Here is a 17,828-nt window from a genome sequence, read left to right on the forward strand (position 1 = left end):
ACATTAAATGGCCTTATACAGTTAACTAAATCTATTAACAATGATAAGGATGGAACATAAGACACAATTGCAAATTTTAGTAAGGTTGAATACAGTTTCACTAACTGAAAAATACAATAAACAAGCAGCCATCATAAAGTTATACACACTGTATGTCAATTCACTTAAAATTAAGTCAGCAACACAGCTATTGAAACAATGGGAAATTTACAAAATGCAAATATGACATATGCAAGTATAATGCATGCATGGCATCATTTACCGTTTATCTTTGAAGCCATTTTTTTAAAGTAAACTGGAATAAAGATCTTAATATATGTACATAAAGGCACATTCTTTTTTTGTGCTTTTGGAATGATTTACATGTGATTTGCTTATATCTTAATTTTATACTTTGTATTAGCTTCTAATACTTAAAAAGTTTAATTTTAACAATTATAGCTTGAGTGGTAGCTTCCAGAGGAGAGAAATGTGGCACCTCCCCACCATTATTTTGAAAATCGGAAAATTGGATAGCTTAAAAAGGTGGGAATTGAAAAATCAAACACACAAATTAATATAATTCTCAGGTAACTTTTTAAAATAATTTACTTTCAACAATTTGGTGGACCATAATCAATCAATTTTAGTAGTATACTATAGTGAGGGCTGAATTGAAGATTTTCAATATCCTCAAATTACTTGACAATTATATAGTATCCACAGGACCACCACAGGTGTCCATATTGCTATCCTATTTCTAAACTGCAGTTTCCCAACAAATTGAATTAAACATGATATAAAAACTACAAACATACCAAACCTAGTTTTAAGTTGTCATTCTTCAGCAAAGAATGAGATTCTTTTTATCATTCATTGTCCCATGTTATCAAGGAGAAATTTCCCCTCAACAGTGTTTAGTAACTCTTCTTTGCTCATGGTCAATTTACTTGCCTTGAAGAGATAATATAGTAAGGCTTTAATAGGCATTTCATGCATTTTCATGGCATTTTAAAAATCAGCTATTGTTTTAAGGGTTCCCCATAGAGGTAAGCATACTGTGCAAACTTGATTACAACATGTAACTCATTAAGTGCTTTAAAACAAAGAATCCCTGACTTATAAGGAGTTAAAATAAATACTTAAGTCAAGAATCACAGATTTGAAGCATTTAAAAAAATGTAATATACATCCTACTAAAATGCTTTATATTAGAATATTTTAAATCCATAAACAGGACAAAAGAAATCACAGAACCTCTATATTTTGAGAATAAAAGAAAAGCTAACTGATACAGCCTTTTAAACTCAAAGTATATAATGTCAAAATGCAAATAAAACTGTACAGTTTTAATTTAGTACAGTCCTTTATAAACATTTAATTCATAAAAGTATTCCATAATAAACCACTGCCATCGAATAAGATTTGTTTTCAATGTTTTTTTTTACAGTTAATGGACTTTTCTCCAGAACCTATTAGCCAGACAAACCGTTTAGAAACGTTGAAACATCACCAAACAGCCCAGAGCCTTGATATACAAACTCTGGGTAAATAGTCACACAGTATCGTAAACAAACACTCTTGAGTTCCGTATCCATAAGATGTCACTTCTTATTTCCATTACTATCATTCAGCTTCTGAAATATGTGCCACTTCTACTTCAACAGTTTGAATAGCTTCTGCAACTTCAGATAGCTTCTGTCCTTGCTGTTGTGCCAATACATAATTAACTACTTGCATGATACTTTGGTCAGAAAGCGTAGATACCGATGGACACTCTTCAGTAGCTGCAACTGCTTCAAGAGCTTCCATTGTTTCTCCTGTTACTACAACTGTCTCAAGTTCTTGAGGACCGCTGCTTTCTTGTTCCTGCATATCTGCTGTTAAAATGCTAACAGCATGCTCCACTTGAGTTCCCTGGTTATGAAACTGAAGGGTATCTTTTTCCAGCATAATTTTGCAAGGCACATAATCTCTGTGGAATTTAGTCATATGTTTACGGAGTGTCCGAGCATCTATGTAGGCTTCACTACATACAGGACATACATAAGGCCGTTCGCCAGTATGTGTTCTGACGTGGCGTTTTAGAGATCGGGCATCAGCCCAAGCTACTCCACATGTTAAGCACTCAAATGGCTTAACTCCTATTTAAAAAAAAGAAAGAAAGAAAGATGTGTGTGTGTGGTGATGTGCAAGTATCAAATATATTAAAGATGATAATAAGCATTTCAATCTTTACTATGATAATCTTTTACGTAAGGTTACCTTAGACTAAACCACATTCTGTAATAATCTCCCTAAAGATGGTCCCATGGATAAAAGTTACTGAGAAAAAGTTTTAAGTTTCCATGCATAGACTAATTTAACAGCAATCTTACAATCCTAGGAATAAGGAGACAGAGACTTCAAGAAGTCCATTTCAGCATAAAAATATTGACATAGGATATTAAGTTCACTAAAAAAGGAATCTATCTGTATATACAACAAGTAAGTACAAGGGTTCAGGATCACTTCTATCACTTGAATAGATTTTCCATGATATGAAATTAATTTCTTAGCAAGGAAGGAGAAGTAAAAGGCAAGAGAGCTAGTAAAGGAGAATCACTATTACATTAGCTTTTATTCTATTTAGATCTCTCTAGAATGTTGATAGTTACCTCCATGGTTGTTCATATGTCTCCTATACTCTCTCAGCTGAGTGAATTTTCTTCCACATTGCTCACACACTCGTTCCAGGTTTTGCTTTGCTCTTCCCTTTTTCCCATGGGTAGCTTTCTTTACATGCCTTCTGAACAATGCTTTTTCATAAAATTCTTTGCCACATATATTACACCTAAAATACGGGGGAAACCTAAATTATTTTCCCCTTAGCACCAGCATCTGTAAGAATTAATCCATGTGTGTATATGTATGTGTGTGTACGTGTATATCTCAATTAAGTTCATATCCTCCTCATATTTACCCACCTGTAAGGCTCAGTAACAGAATGAGACTTCACATGGGAATACCAATCTTTCTTCCAACTATAGCACTTATCACAAAATTGGCACTGGAAAGGCTTCACACCAAGATGTTTGTTCATGTGCTGGCGAAGATCTCTAGCTTCAAAGAAACTTTTTTCACATCTGCAATAATAAAGTTCAATCACCTAACTGGATCATCTTACTCTTTTTTTTTAAAACAAGTTTCCAAGAGTTTGGTATATTCTTGGGTTTCTAGAACTCCATAAGATGATCCCACTTTAAAAGAATTTGCTAGTGCTTTGATCTTGAAATAAGGCTGCAGGGTTTTAAATTCTTTTAGCTCTCAAGCACCAGAAATATTTTAGAAAGAATCATGCAGAGTTCCCAAAGGTTATTAACAGAGGTCCCTTATTTTCTGTCTCTCCACCCTTTTGAGAGACAGGCCCACCAATATGATCCCCTTTTTCACTGTCCCATTCTGTCCATGCATTGAGAGTAGGCCTCACCCCTGACGATAGGGTGGAGAAGCTGACTCAGGCCAAGTCAATCAAAGCACAGCATTCCTTGGGATTGATTCCAATTGCTTGATTCAACGATGACTTAACCAGATCCAATGAGAGCAAATCCCAGGGCTTTTATATAAACTATCAGAAAAGCAGCTTGACAATTTGGGGGTTGAGAGAATGTGAGGCTGAAACCATTGTTATTACCTTGTCCATATGGAGCCTCAGAGACACCAAGTATTAATGAATCTCAATGTAGTTTACATTAAACCTTCAGACTCCTAGACTTTTCCTTCCATTCAGGCTAGTTTAGGTTTGCTTTTCTTTCACTTGCAACTAAACATGCAATGATAATAAACTGTCTTTGTTTTAAAATCAAACTGATTAGAGTGACATCTGCAAATATGGCAGAGTAGGGAACTCCAAAAGCCCATTCCTCCACAAAAGCAAACTGCCCAAAACTGTCAGATTTAATTTCACTGTAACTCTGGAAACAAAAGTGTACAGTGACCAGGAAAACCCTTAATCAAGAAAAAAAATCGAATCTTGGTAAGAGCTTTGTGGTATTTCAACTTATGATGGCCCCATCCCCATCGTCAGCTCAGCAGCAGCCATGAAGACAATACCGCATTACAGGGAGGCTGATTCTCAAAGAACAGTGGTTGGTTGTTTTGACCTGTCTGGGAACTCCCTGAAGGATCCCCTCAAGGACTTGCCTTTATTTTACCTAGCTCTCCCAGGGCTGAGGACTGGGGAGAGGAGGAGTTTGTTGAAAACGCTTAAAGGCAAATATATTAGCCACTGCTGCCTGGGGGAAGGGATACTAGTTTGGTACACACAATAAACAAACCAAAATCTTGGGAAGAAAGGCTGGGGAATAAGATGCCTTGGGGAAAAGGGGCTTTGAAAAACACCCACATATTCCCAGGAATTGATTAGTCCACACACTTGCCCAGGACTGGGCACAGACTCAGATTAGACCTGAGAAAGACCTGAGCTCATCTCTGGCTGACTCAGTACCAACAGGAGAAGCCAAGACAGTTTTACCAGCTGCCTGCTGAGTGCTGAAAGCATTCTGGAATTAGACAATGGTGATGCTCGTACAACACTGTGAATGTACCAAGAGCCACTGAATTTCACTTTGAAATTATAAATGTTGTTAGGTTATGTGAATTTTACCTCAGTTATAAAAAAGAGATTTCAGGAGGCTTTGAAAAATGAAGAGGGAGAAAAGAAAAGGAGTTTGAAGGAAGAAGAGACAGAAAGGGCCCAGCACTTCAGAAGAACTGCCTAAAAAGAAACTGACTAGCACGAGGGAGAGGCCCTTATTCCCTATAATCTGCATTTCTAGGTAGAACACTTGAACCTCTTCTGGGTATTTTAAATGAGTGATTTGTATGGTATGTGATATCTAAATAAAACTTTTTAAAAATCATAAATAAACAGCAACATCTACGGAAAACAAACAAAAACAGACTGATTAAAACCAAGAGTAAACAAGTAATAGTTTAATACTATGTTCAAATTTTCTTTTTTCAGTTTTATTGAGGTATACTTGACAAAGTTGTAAGATATTTAAAGTGTACTTTGTGGTGATTTGATACATGTATACAATGTGAAAGAACTCCCATCTAATAAAGACATTACCTTGATATATGTTTATGTTAGTAAGTAAACTGATATATATATAAATAAAATATATATGAACACTTAAGTTCTACTCTTAGCAAATTTAATTATATAACATAGTGTTACCAACTATAGTCACTACAAGTATTTTCTTTTGAAAACAAGTTTCAAACCAACCAAGCAAGACCTTAAGAAAATTAGTTGATTAGTTCACCTATTAAATACTTACTGAGTACAATGATAGCCTCGAACCTCAGGCTTTGGCTGATGTTTCTTTAGGTGCTTGCTGAGTCCAGAGCCCCTGTGAAAAGACTTTCCACAAACTGAGCAAAGGTACTTGGACTCTCCTATTAAACAACAACAAAAAATATGTCATAAATCCAGGATCAGGTACTCTTCCAACAGAATGCTTTGTCATATTTCAGAAGCTACTCTATCAAAGGAGTATGTAAGCTCTAATATTTGGCAGCCACTTTCTAAGGGTATAAAAATCCCTGTTTTTAGCCCAGAGCACTAATAGCCAAAATCACTATTTCCTCTCAACTACAGTTGTGGCAAGGCTGGCTACTGCTACCCAAAGAATGTGCATGATAATCTGAATTGTAATAACACAGTTGAATATAAGCTTTAGAGCCATATCTACCCTTCATCGGCCATTTCCACAAACTGTTTACATATGTGAAAATAAATATATGTGGACTAAATATTCTAATAAAATTACAAGCCACATATTATGTTGAGAGTTACCTCTACCTATTGCTTGACTTCTTAAAAGCATGACCATTTCTTTGGGTGCCTGGATCTAAATTACGCATGATTTAATACTCAGTACACATTTTTTTTTTAACAGAGGGAAACAATGAATATTTTTACACAAATAAGAGCTCTAAGCTAGCTTTGAAAACACCTTTTAACTAACCTTTTTAAATAAAAAAAATGCCCACATACCTCCATCAGTATATCAATATAATTTCTAAAATTATAGCATAACCAATATAAAAAAATAGTATGTAATATGTAATTATGTTAATGCAAATTACTTGTTACCTGTGTGAATACTCATATGTTCTTGAAGACTCCGTTTGGTAACAAATGACTTAACACATAGTTCACACTGGAATTGCTTTTGTGATTGATGGAGACTTTGGTGTAATTTTAGACCATGCTTGTAGATGAAAGTCTTTCCACAGACCTAAGATAGCACAGGTGTTTTAACCAGTAAAACAGATAACTAAATAGGGGCTGTTTCTGCAGAACAAGGACAGAAAAACTAGTATGCCATTTTAAATAAAAAATTTAAATTGTAAACAAAATGACAAAAGTTGAAACATATCAGCTAATATTAGCTAGCTGATCATCTTCTGATTCAGTTCTTAAATATTGCTATTTTTCTTATATTCATACAATCACTGGAGGATCTAAAAGCAGTACAAAAAGATCTGATGATGTCTTTGTGATTTTTGTTAACAGTACACCTTATATTAAAAGATAGTTTAGTGAAGAAAAGATACTCATTTCCTGCTACACCATCTAGAAGAGGGCTTCTCAAACTCTCCGATTAAGAACCAGTTTTTTTCTTTCCCCAATCCATATTTTGCTAAACACAATAAAAATGTCACAACAGTGACAAACTGCCATGATAGTTTCTAAGTGCTTACTATCCATTCTGTATTTATTTCCCATGGACCACACATTTTGAGTAATGCCCTTATGCCAGAAAACCAGAGGGCCAGTTAATACTTAGTTTTTTATGTGAATAAAATGACACTTAGGGGACAGTACGACAATGAGTGACAGTATAAATAAAACATAGCTGACCATATGCTGATAACTTCTAAAGCTGGATAAAGGGCACATGAGGCTCTATTTTATTCTATTCTCACATAATAAAAAGAGAGGGAAAGAAAAACATTAAAAATCTCATTGGAAAAAAAAATTTCCTGGATTCCAAGCTATTAATAAAAACAGTGGTTCACGCTTAAATGAAAAGCTACAAATGCTACTAATTTTCAGTATTTCAAAGAGCCCAAAGCTGGCTAATCACAGGATTCTTCAACCAAGACTCAGATTTTGGCACTGAAGTGACCTCAGTCCTCAGCTCTAGAGAAGGACACATAGCTTAAGTAGGACTTTTGCTAAAGAGATGTGTTTAAGCCACACGTTCCTTTCCAGTCCAGGTAGGTCCTATTAAAAATTAAAGGATGACTGGATGATGAATTGGTTACTCTCACCCAGTATATCCTCTGAATCCTGGTTTCTCAAACACTCTAAATAGAGTCATTTCAAATTACAACACATGAAACAGCAAAGTAAAGAACACAAATGGGAATCACCCTTGAACCAGACAACAAACTGGGTGTCAGAAGCCCCGGTGGCATTTTACAAGAGTAAGGGTGACTTTGGAATCAACCAGTCTCATTACAAGTTCCAATCTTCTTTTTATGACAAAATAAACATATGGCTTTACCTGGCATGCATGTGGCTTCACACCTGTATGCTTTAACATATGTATTCGAAGAGAATACAATTTAGGTAATGTCCTTCCACATATGGAACATATAAATTCTCGTTTGGTTCTGCCCTTCTCAGTCGATGTTCCTGATGCCTCATTAGACATGGAATTGGAAGAGGATGAAGTAGGTGCATCCTTTCTGGCATGTCGAATAAGGTGTGCTCTCAAGGAAGCACTGTACTGAAATTGTTTCTTACACAGCTAAAAGAAAAAGTAGACAAAATTCTTTCTAAATTTAATTGTTACAAATGTTAAGTAAAACCTGACTGTTATTTCAACTTCACATTTCTTTGTTACAATCACATAAATCAATAAACTAATATAATGTGTATACTATATAACATGCTAGGTACCAGATTATAAAGACCAAAGGTGAAGACCCAGTCCCTATTCTGCAGAGGTTTATAATCTAACCACAGAAGAGGAGAAGCCTCAAGATGGCAGAGTCCGAAGGCAAGGCAGAAACCTACACACACACACACAAAAGAAGCCACTACAGCAAATACAACTAGACCTGAAAATAAACTGGAGACTACAAAACACACCATCTACACCTGGGGAAGAAAAGAAGATGACACAGGAAAGGGGAAAGCGGCAGAGCCATGACCAAGTAGGACCCCAGCCCACAGGAGTGGGGAAGAGAAATAGAGTGGTGGGGTTATAGGTACACAGGAACACAGCACACCTGACCCTGGAGATCTGCTCTGGGAACACAAGTCCACATTGCATTAGGCTCTGGTAATTAGCGGGACTGGACACTACAGACAGCTGGAACACTAGGAGGCTAAGAAACCAGCTGGCTGTGGAAGACAGGCACACTCTGTTGGTCCCACTGAGACCCAACACAGAGGCAGCAGTTTGAAAGACTTGCCAGCAGTGGGAAGGGAACCAGAGAGGGTAGGGTTGGACAGAGCTGTATCAGCAGCAGAAAAGAGCAGGTGAATGATACCTCCCCAGTCCAGCTGGTTGAGCACTCTCAGGAGCCCGAGGTGCTCCATACCGCTCAGTGGTGGCTCAGCCCCTAGGCACCTCCCTGCACACCACCAAGGTGCCAGCCCACTCAGCCCCACAGTATCCAACTTTGCTGCCTGGTGGGCACAGGAAGACTCTCTCAGATTTCATGACCCTGTTTCAGAACAAATAGGGAGGCACCTGTAGGAGCCAGCTCCAAGAGCTCCTTTCTCCCCATGGGTGGCCAAGCCGGATTCTGCGTACCTCACTGCTGCTAGGGCAGCGCCTGCGGAACTCAATGTTGCAGCACAACAAGCTGCCTCCACTTCCTTGCACCCAAGAAGCCAGCAGGCCCTTGCACTGCACCACTCACTGCCATTGTGGAGCACCCAGGGCTCAGCAACAGGGTGAAAGGCCACCCCCACAAGCCTGTGAACCCTGCCATGATGCAACTCACCCTGCCACTTCACTGTCCACCCTGTTACCCAACAGCCCCACCACCACTGCAAGGCAGGCAGGGGGAGGCCCTGCCCATAATGATCCCAGCAGAAACCAGTCTGATTATATAGGTCCAGCTGAGGCAAACCACCAGCCTCAGCAGATGGAGATAAAACCACTGTGGGTAGAAAGACAGAAAAGTGACCCTGCCTGTTGCCCACTAACAGCATCTGGGGATCCACTACAAAGGAGAACCAGGCATGGGAAAGAAGAGTCCTGAGCTTCTAGGCACCCAGGACGCCTTCTTCATAAAGCCATTACTCTCAGGATCAGGAAGCACAGCAGATCCATGTAATACAAAGGAAGACTATATAGAAAATACAACAAAGTATAATACAAAATACACAGAAACCCTGACAAAATGAGGAGGCAGAAGAATATGTTCCAAATAAAACTATAGGATAAGATACCAGAAAGAAGAATAAATGAAATGGAGATCACCAATCTTCCTGATAAAGATTTCAAAGTAAAAGTCATAAATATGCTCACTGATCTGCAGAAATGAATTAAAGAACTCAGGGAAGACTTAGAGATATAAGAGTTGAAGAACACAGTAACTGAAATGACACACACAATAGAGGGAAAAAATAACAGATTGATGCAAGTAGAGAAGACAGTAAATGAGATAGAAATTAGAGAACAGGAAAACAATGAAGTTGAGGAGCAGAGAGAAAAAAGGATCTCTAGGAATGAATGGTAAAGAGAGCTGTGTGACCAATCCAAATGAAACAATATTGCATAATAAGGGTACCAGAAGGAGAAGAGAGAAACAAAGGGATAGAAAGTCGCCTTGAGGAAATAATAGTTGAAAACTTCCCCAGTCTCAGGAAGGATAAAGACATTCAGGTCATGGAAGCACAGAGAGCCTCTAACAAAAGGAACCCCAGGAAGGAAGATAAAACCAAGACATATAATAATTAAAATGGCTAAGATTAAGGATAAGGAGAGAGTATTGAAAGCACTCAGAGAAAGAGAAAAAATTACTTATAAGGGAAACCCCATCAGGCTATCAGCAGACTCCTCAGCAGAAACTTCACAGGCCAGAAGGGAGCAACATAAAATATTTAATTTACTGAGACAGAAGGACCTTCAACCAAGAATCTTCTACCCAAAAAGATTATCATTTAAATTCGGAGCAGGGATTAAACAATCTCCAGACAAACAAAGGCTCAAAGAATTTGTAACAAAACCACCATTAAAGGATATGTTAATGGGACTGCTGTAGATGGAAATGTTCCTAAGGCTAAATAGTTTTGATTATGACATCTAATACATAAAGTGTTGAGGAGGAGGAGGAAGAAAAAAAGTACTTTTAGATTGTGTTTGAAATAGAGCAATCAGCAACTTAATATAGACTGTTATATAGTCAGGAAGCTATCCGTGAACCTTTGGAAATCACAAACCCACAGGCTATAATAAATACACAAAAAAAATGAAAAAAGAGGAATCTAATCACAACACTAAAGAAAACCATTAAATAACAAGAGACGAGTATAAGAGAAGAAGAAAACAACAAAAGGAGCTATAAAAACAAACAGAAAACAATTAATAAAATGGCAATGAGTACATATCAATTAATAATTACCTTAAATTATAATGGACTGAATGCACCAATCAAAGGACACAGAATGGATAAAGGAACAAGACCGTATATGCTGCATACAGGAGACTCAGTTCAGACCCCAAAACATACACAGGTTTAAAGTAAAGGGATGGAAGAAGATATTTCATACAAACAATAGGGAGAATAAAGCAGGAATAGCAGTACTTATATTAGACAAAATAGATTTCAAACCAAAGAAAGTAACAAGAGACAAAGAAGGACATTACATAATGATAAAGGGGTCAGTCCCACTAGAGAATATAACCATTATAAATATCTATGCACCCAACACTGGTACACTTAAATATGTAAAATAAATACTAAAAAAATTAAAGGGGGAAATAGATTACAATACATTCATTGTAGGAGACTTTAACACACCACTCACATCAATAGCCAGATCAACCAGAAAGAAAATCAAGAAAAGTCACACTGAACAATACATTAGATTGGATGGACTTAGCAGATATCTATAGAATATTCCACCCAAAAGAGCAGGATACACATTTTTCTCAAGTGTACATGGAATGTTCTCCAGAAGAGATCAGATACAAGGCCACAAGAAGAGTCTCAATAAATTCAAAATAACTGAAATTGTATCAAGCAGCTTCTCAGACCACAATGGTGTTAAGCTAGAAATAAATTACACGAAAAAAACAAAAAAGACCACAAACACATGGAGGCTAAACAACATGGTTCTAAATAATCAAAGGATCAATGAACAAATTAAAACAGAAATAAAGCAATACATGGGAGACAAAACAAAAATACAACAGTCCAATATTTGTTGGACACCGCAAAGGCCATTCTAATAGGGAAGTATATAGCAATAGAGGTCTACCTCAAGAAACAAGAACAATTCCATATAAACAGTCTAAACTCACAATTAAAGAAACTAGAAAAAGAAAACAAATGAAGTCCAAAGTTAGTAGAAGGAGGGACATAATAAAGGTCAGAGCAGAAATAAATAATACAAGGAAGAATAAAACAATAGAAAAAATGAAACAAAGAGATGGTTTTTGAGACAATAAATAACAGTAAGCCAGAATTATCAAGAAAAAAAAGGGAGTACAAAAAACAAAATAAGAAACAAAGAAGGAATAGTCACAACAGATACCACAGAAGTACAAAGAGTTATTAGAGAACAGTATGAAAAATTATATGCCAATAAATCGGGACAAATTAGAAGAAATGGACAACTTCCTAGAAAAATATAACCTTCCAATACTGACCCAGGAAGAAACAGAAAATCTGAACAGACCAATTATTATCAATGAAATTGAACTGGTAATCAAAAAACTCCCCCCAAAAAAACAAATTCCAAGTCCAGATAGCTTCACAGCTGAATTCTACCAAATATTTAAAGAAGAGCTAACACCCATCCTTAAAGCAGTCCAAAAAGTAGATGAGGGAATACTTCCAAACTCATTCTATGAGGCCAGCATCACTCTAATACCAAAACCAGGCAAAGACACTATAAAAGAAGAAAATTATAGACTAATATTCCTAATGAACACAAAGACAACAATCCTCAACAAATTATTAGCAAACTGAATTCAAAAATACATAAAAGGACCATTCATCATGACCAGGTTGGATTTATTTCAGGATGGTATATTTGTAAATCAATCAGTATCATACAACGTATTAACAAAAAGGATAAAAATCAGATGATCATCTCAATAGATGTTGAAAAAGCGTTTGACAAAATTCATTATCCATTCATGATAAAAACTCAACAAACTGGGCATTTAGGGTACGTATCTCAACATAATAAAGGCCATATATGACAAACCCGCAGCGAACATCACACTTCATGGTGAAAAGCTGAAAGCTTTTCCTCTAAGATCAGGAACAAGACAAGGATGTCCACTCTCAACGCTTTTATTCAACATAGCACTGGAGGTCCTAGTTACGACAACCAGACAACACAAAGAGATAAAAGGCATCTAAATTGGTAAGGAAGTAATTAAACTGTCACTATTTGCAGATGGCATATTATATAGAGAAAACCCTAAAGACTCAACCAAAAAGCTATAAGCACTAAAAACTGGATTCAGCAAAGTTGCAGGATACAAAATTAATACACAGAAATCTGTTGCATTCCTATATACTAACAATGGACTAGCAGAAAGAGAAATCAGGAAAACAATTCCATTTACAATTACATCAAAAAGAATAAAATTCCTAGAATAAACTTAACCAAGAAAGTGAAAGATCTGTATTTTGAAAACTGTAAGAGACTCATGACAGAAATTAAAGAAGACACAAATAAGTGAAAATCTATTCCATGCTCACAGATAGGAAGAATTAATATTGTCAAAATAACCATCCTGCTGAAAGCAATTTACAGATTCAATGCAATCCCTAGCAAAATTCCAACAGCATTTTCAATGAATTAGAACAAATAGTTCTAAAATTTATGCAGAACAACAAAAGACCCCAAATAGCCACAGCAATCCTGAGAAAGAAGAACAAAGCTGGGGGGTTACACTGACTTCAAGCTCTACTACAAAGCTACAGTAATCAAAACAATTAAGTCCTGGCACAAGAACAGACCCAGAGATCAATGGAACAGAATAGACAGCCCAGATATAAGCCCATGCATATATTGTCAATTAACATACAATAAAAAAGCCATGAATATATAATAGGGAAAAGACAGCCTCTTCAACAACTGGTGTTGGAAAAACTGGACAACTACATATAAGAGAATGAAATTGGGTTATCTAACTCATACACAAAAGTAAATTTAAAATGAATCAAAGTTCTGAATGCCAGACATGAAGCCACAAAACACTTAGAAGAAAACATAGGCAAAAATCTCTTGAACATAAATATGAGCAATTTTTTCCTTGACACATCTCCTCAGGCAAGGGAAACAAAATAAAAAATGAACAAGTGGGACTACATCAAACTAAAAAGTACAGCAAAGGACACCATCAGCAGAATAAAAAGGGAACCTACAGTATAGGAGGATATATATGTAAATGATTCATTTGATAAGGGGTTAATATCCAAAATATATAAAGAGCTCATATGCCTCAACACCAAAAAAAGAAATAAGTGCCCAATTTACAAATGGGCAGAGGACCTGAACAGACATTTCTCCAACAGGCACATGAAAAGATGCTTCACATTGCTAATCATCAGAGAAATGTAAATCAAAGCCGCAATGAGATAGCACGTCACACCAGTCAGAATGGCCACTATCCAAAAGACAAAAGTGTTGGCAAGGATGTGGAGAAAAGTGAACCCTCCTACACTGCTGGTAAGAAAATGAATAGGTGCAGCCACTGTGGAAAGCAGTATGGAGTTTTCCTCAAAAAACAAAAAATACAAATACCATTCGACTCAGGAATTCCACATCTAGGAATTTACCCAAAGAAAACAAAAACCTTTATCTGAAAAGATGTATGCACTTCTATGTTTATCACTGCATTCCTTACAATAGCCAAGATACGGAAGCAATCTAAGTGTCCATCAATAGATAAACGGATAAAGAAGATGTGGTACGTGTACACAATGAAATATTATTCAACCATAAAAAGAAAAGAAATCCTGCCATTTGTGACAACATAGATGGACCTAAAGGGTGTTATGCTCAGTGAAATAAATCAGGTGAAGAAAGATGAATACCATATAATTTCACTTACTTGTGGAAAATAAATACAAAGCAAAACAAAATGAACAAAACAGCAGCAGACTCATAGACACTGAGAAAGGGCTGGTGGTTACCATGGGGGAGGGGTAAGGGGGATAAAGGGGCACAAAAATTCTCAATCATAATGTAGGTTGGTCATAGGGATAGTAGTTCAGCATGGAAAATATAGCCAATGATTCTGTAATATCTTCCTCTGTTGACAGATAGTAACTGCACTAGTGGGGGTGAGGATTTAATAATGTGGGTAACTATTAAACCACTGTGTTGTATACTTGAAACTTAAGACTATGTATCAATAAAAAAAATCCAACCACAGAGACAGGATTTATATGTAAAAAAGGTAAAATGTTTAAGAAGAGGAAATAACCTAGGCAATATGGCATCACTGAGATAGCTAGGTCTGTCTTGAAGGAATGGCATGACACAAAGATAGAAGAATGTGACCATATGAGTACTAACAATTTTTAGGTCGAGCAAAAATAGGAGTTGGAAAAAGTAGAAAAAAATTAAACTGTGATGTGCTTAGATTTTATTGTTTAATTGTTAGATATTCATGAAAGCTTTCATTGTTTAATACCAGTTATGTATTGCTCACTATCTATAAAGTTATTTTTTTTTAATAAAACTCATCATAACAATGAAGCAAAATTAAAGGAACAAATCAGCAGCAGACTCACAAACTCCAAGAAGGGATTAGCAGTTACCAATGGGGAGGGGTTCGGGCAGGGTGGGTGGGGAGGGAGGGTGAAGGGGATTGAAGGGAATTATGATTAGTACACATGGTGTGGGGGGATCATGGGGAAAACAGTGTAGCACACAGAAGCCAAGCAGTGACTACACTGACGGACAGTGACTGCAATGGGGCATGGCAGTGGGCAGGGTGGGCTCAATAATATGAGTGAATATAGTAACCACATTGTTTTTCATGTGAAATCTTCATAAGAGTATATATCAATAATACCTTAATTTAAAAAATTGTAATAAAAATAAATAAATAAAACATCGCGCTTGGTCTACCTATGCCATTTTTTAAAATTCGTTCATGATGATTATCTTTGTAACTCTAAGTAAAATGAATGGGTAATGAATCTCCTTTACCCCTCTGCTCTCTACACATATCCAAATGCCTCCCTTTACCCTGTATTCTCAATATAGCTGTGTCTTAATTTTGACTTGTATCCATTTCAGTGTACACATTATTTGGATGATATAAAATTACTACAGCTGGGCCACACAGTAGTACACTATTTCTTTTTATTTTGTTTTGCTTATTTCTTTTGTATTTACTGCTAATTCATCACCAAACTCTTTCCTCAGTTATCTACTGAGAGAAGATTTAAACAACATCACCTTATGGGAGATCTCTGTCAAACAAAGCATAATGTCTTGTTTCAGCCTGGGCTGTTTGTTTCTTACGCTCGGACTCTGCAGAATTGGATCCCATGTTTCCGGTTTACCATGTCTTTGCTCATTTTAGTGGACACCTCTGCCAATAGCTTCCTGAAAAGCTCCTGCCAGTAGCTTGCATTCAGACATGCAAGGTAAAACTTCTGAGACTGTGCATGTCTGAAAATGTTATTTTACCATCACAAATTAACTGATAGCTTGACTAGCTATAGATTCTAAGTTAGAAATCATTTCTCTTTATCATTTTAAATACATAGAGCCTTTATCTCCTAAGCTTCTATTGTTGCTGCTGAAAAGCCAAAGCCATTCTGACCCTTATCCTTTCTATGAAACTGACCATCTTTTTCACAATTGCAATTTATGAGATTTTTCTCTTGGTCCCTTGATCCTGAAATTTCATAATGTATCTTGATATAGATTTGTTTTCATCCACAATTCTGGGCATTCAACATGCCCTTTTAACACTTAAACTTCTGAAATTTTTCTTTATTGCATCAATGATTTCTTTCTTTCCATGTTCTCTGTTTGGAATTATCTGGATATAAGATATCCTATACTGATCCTCTAAATTTCTTTCACTCCCATTTTCTAACTTGTCTTTTTGCTTTTTCTGAGAGATTTAGTCAATTGTATGTCCCGACTTTTCTGAGGTTTTTATATTTGTTACTATATATTTTATTCCTCAAAAGCTCTTCTGTTTTCATTAATGTGCCCTGTAAAAACAAAGTACCTGGTTATTGTTTCACTGATGTAACTTTTTCATTTACCACTGATATAAATCATACTTGGTGCTTTTTTCTTTTCCTTTTTTTAAGTTTTCTTCTCTCCACAGAATCCAGAATTCCTCAAAGTCGCCTTTTATCTTGAAATATTTATCATGTGTCTTGATGATGCCTGATGTATATTTGTATTTCAGAATAAGATGTTAAAAAAAGAACTGGAATTTCTATGTAAATCAAGGAGTGGGATGTCAACCACAGGCTTTATTGTCAGCATTATCTTTAGGACTTTTGTTATTGGGCTTTGGATTTCTTGTCTCTAAGAAGTCTTTTTGCTTTTGGGTTTAAGGATGTGGCTGATAACATCTTGGGACTTGAGTAGGGAAAAGAGAACTTGAAAGGATTCATTACTTAGTATGTAAGCTTTTACTTTTCCCTGTTTGGGGCATAGTACATTTACCCACCCTGTCGATAGCACTCCCCAGAGCAGTTATGGTTTTATCTTCTCCAGAAGGTAAAAAATAGATCTTTGGCTGAGGCATAGTGATGGTAATTTAACTGCTTATTAAAAAGACTTTCTAACAACCAAACATACCTCTACTTTCAAGGTAGCTAGTAACACTAATTCCTGAGCCATTTGGTAGTTCTGTAATACAATTTGAATTGAGTCTTAGCTTTCCCCACTGAAAGCTTGGGATGAACCCTTTCAGTTCTGCCAAATCAGTTATTCCATTTATCAGAATCCAGAATTTAGTAGCTAAGGTTTCCTCTCCTGTTTTCTTTGCCCTTTTATAGCTTGTATTTTTTAAATGATAATTTTACTGCTGTCTTAGTAGGGTATCAGGAGGTGGCAGAGGTACATCACTGAACTTTCTTTTTTGTCAAGAAAATGCCATGTATATAAATCAGAGGGTAACTCTTATAGCAATATAATGGAGACAGAGAGACTACAAATGGTAGGATTTAACAATGAAGCAGTAAGTTGGATTCTATTTATCATAAAGTTAGAGTTGTCTTCAATTAGTTTACCAGATACTTACCGGACATTTGTAATCTCTAGCTCTTTCATGTTTCATTGTGTGCATTATAAGGGCATACCGTCTCTGAAAAACCATGCCACATTCCCTACATTTATGAGACGCTGCTTCTTCAGTATTCTCTTTAGCATCTCTTTTTGGCTGTTTCATCTTTTTTCCTCTTTGAACTAATTTCTGGGCCACCTAGTTAAGGAATAGAAAACCCAACCTAAGTGAATATATTCACTTTGATTTTTAGTCATGAGTCATGTTGTAAATATTTCCAATTCACATAATCATATTAATATTGGTATTTAAAACTTAAGTCATTTCCCTGTACCTACTGCCCTTCCTCCCCAAAGAATTTCCACCATAGGCGTAAGT

At 36.3% G+C, this 17,828-nt stretch overlaps 1 protein-coding gene across 1 annotated transcript in view; it reads right to left on the bottom strand.

Annotated features, from left to right (window-relative positions):
* Positions 1 to 333: 333 nt before the first annotated feature.
* The window catches only part of ZBTB11 (zinc finger and BTB domain containing 11), a 36,535-nt gene continuing 19,040 nt past the window's right edge, over positions 334 to 17,828 (bottom strand). Inside the window, exons 5-11 of the mRNA XM_036916455.2 lie at positions 17,469 to 17,648; positions 7,542 to 7,787; positions 6,122 to 6,266; positions 5,304 to 5,421; positions 2,946 to 3,104; positions 2,637 to 2,812; positions 334 to 2,123 (exon numbers count right to left, since the gene is read on the bottom strand). Coding sequence (XP_036772350.2) covers positions 1,606 to 2,123; positions 2,637 to 2,812; positions 2,946 to 3,104; positions 5,304 to 5,421; positions 6,122 to 6,266; positions 7,542 to 7,787; positions 17,469 to 17,648 — 1,542 coding nt within the window. The 3' untranslated portion in view covers positions 334 to 1,605. The remainder of the gene's footprint in view (positions 2,124 to 2,636; positions 2,813 to 2,945; positions 3,105 to 5,303; positions 5,422 to 6,121; positions 6,267 to 7,541; positions 7,788 to 17,468; positions 17,649 to 17,828) is intronic.

This window comes from Manis pentadactyla, chromosome 1 (genome assembly GCF_030020395.1).
Source record: "Manis pentadactyla isolate mManPen7 chromosome 1, mManPen7.hap1, whole genome shotgun sequence".
Taxonomy (NCBI): Eukaryota; Metazoa; Chordata; class Mammalia; order Pholidota; family Manidae; genus Manis; species Manis pentadactyla.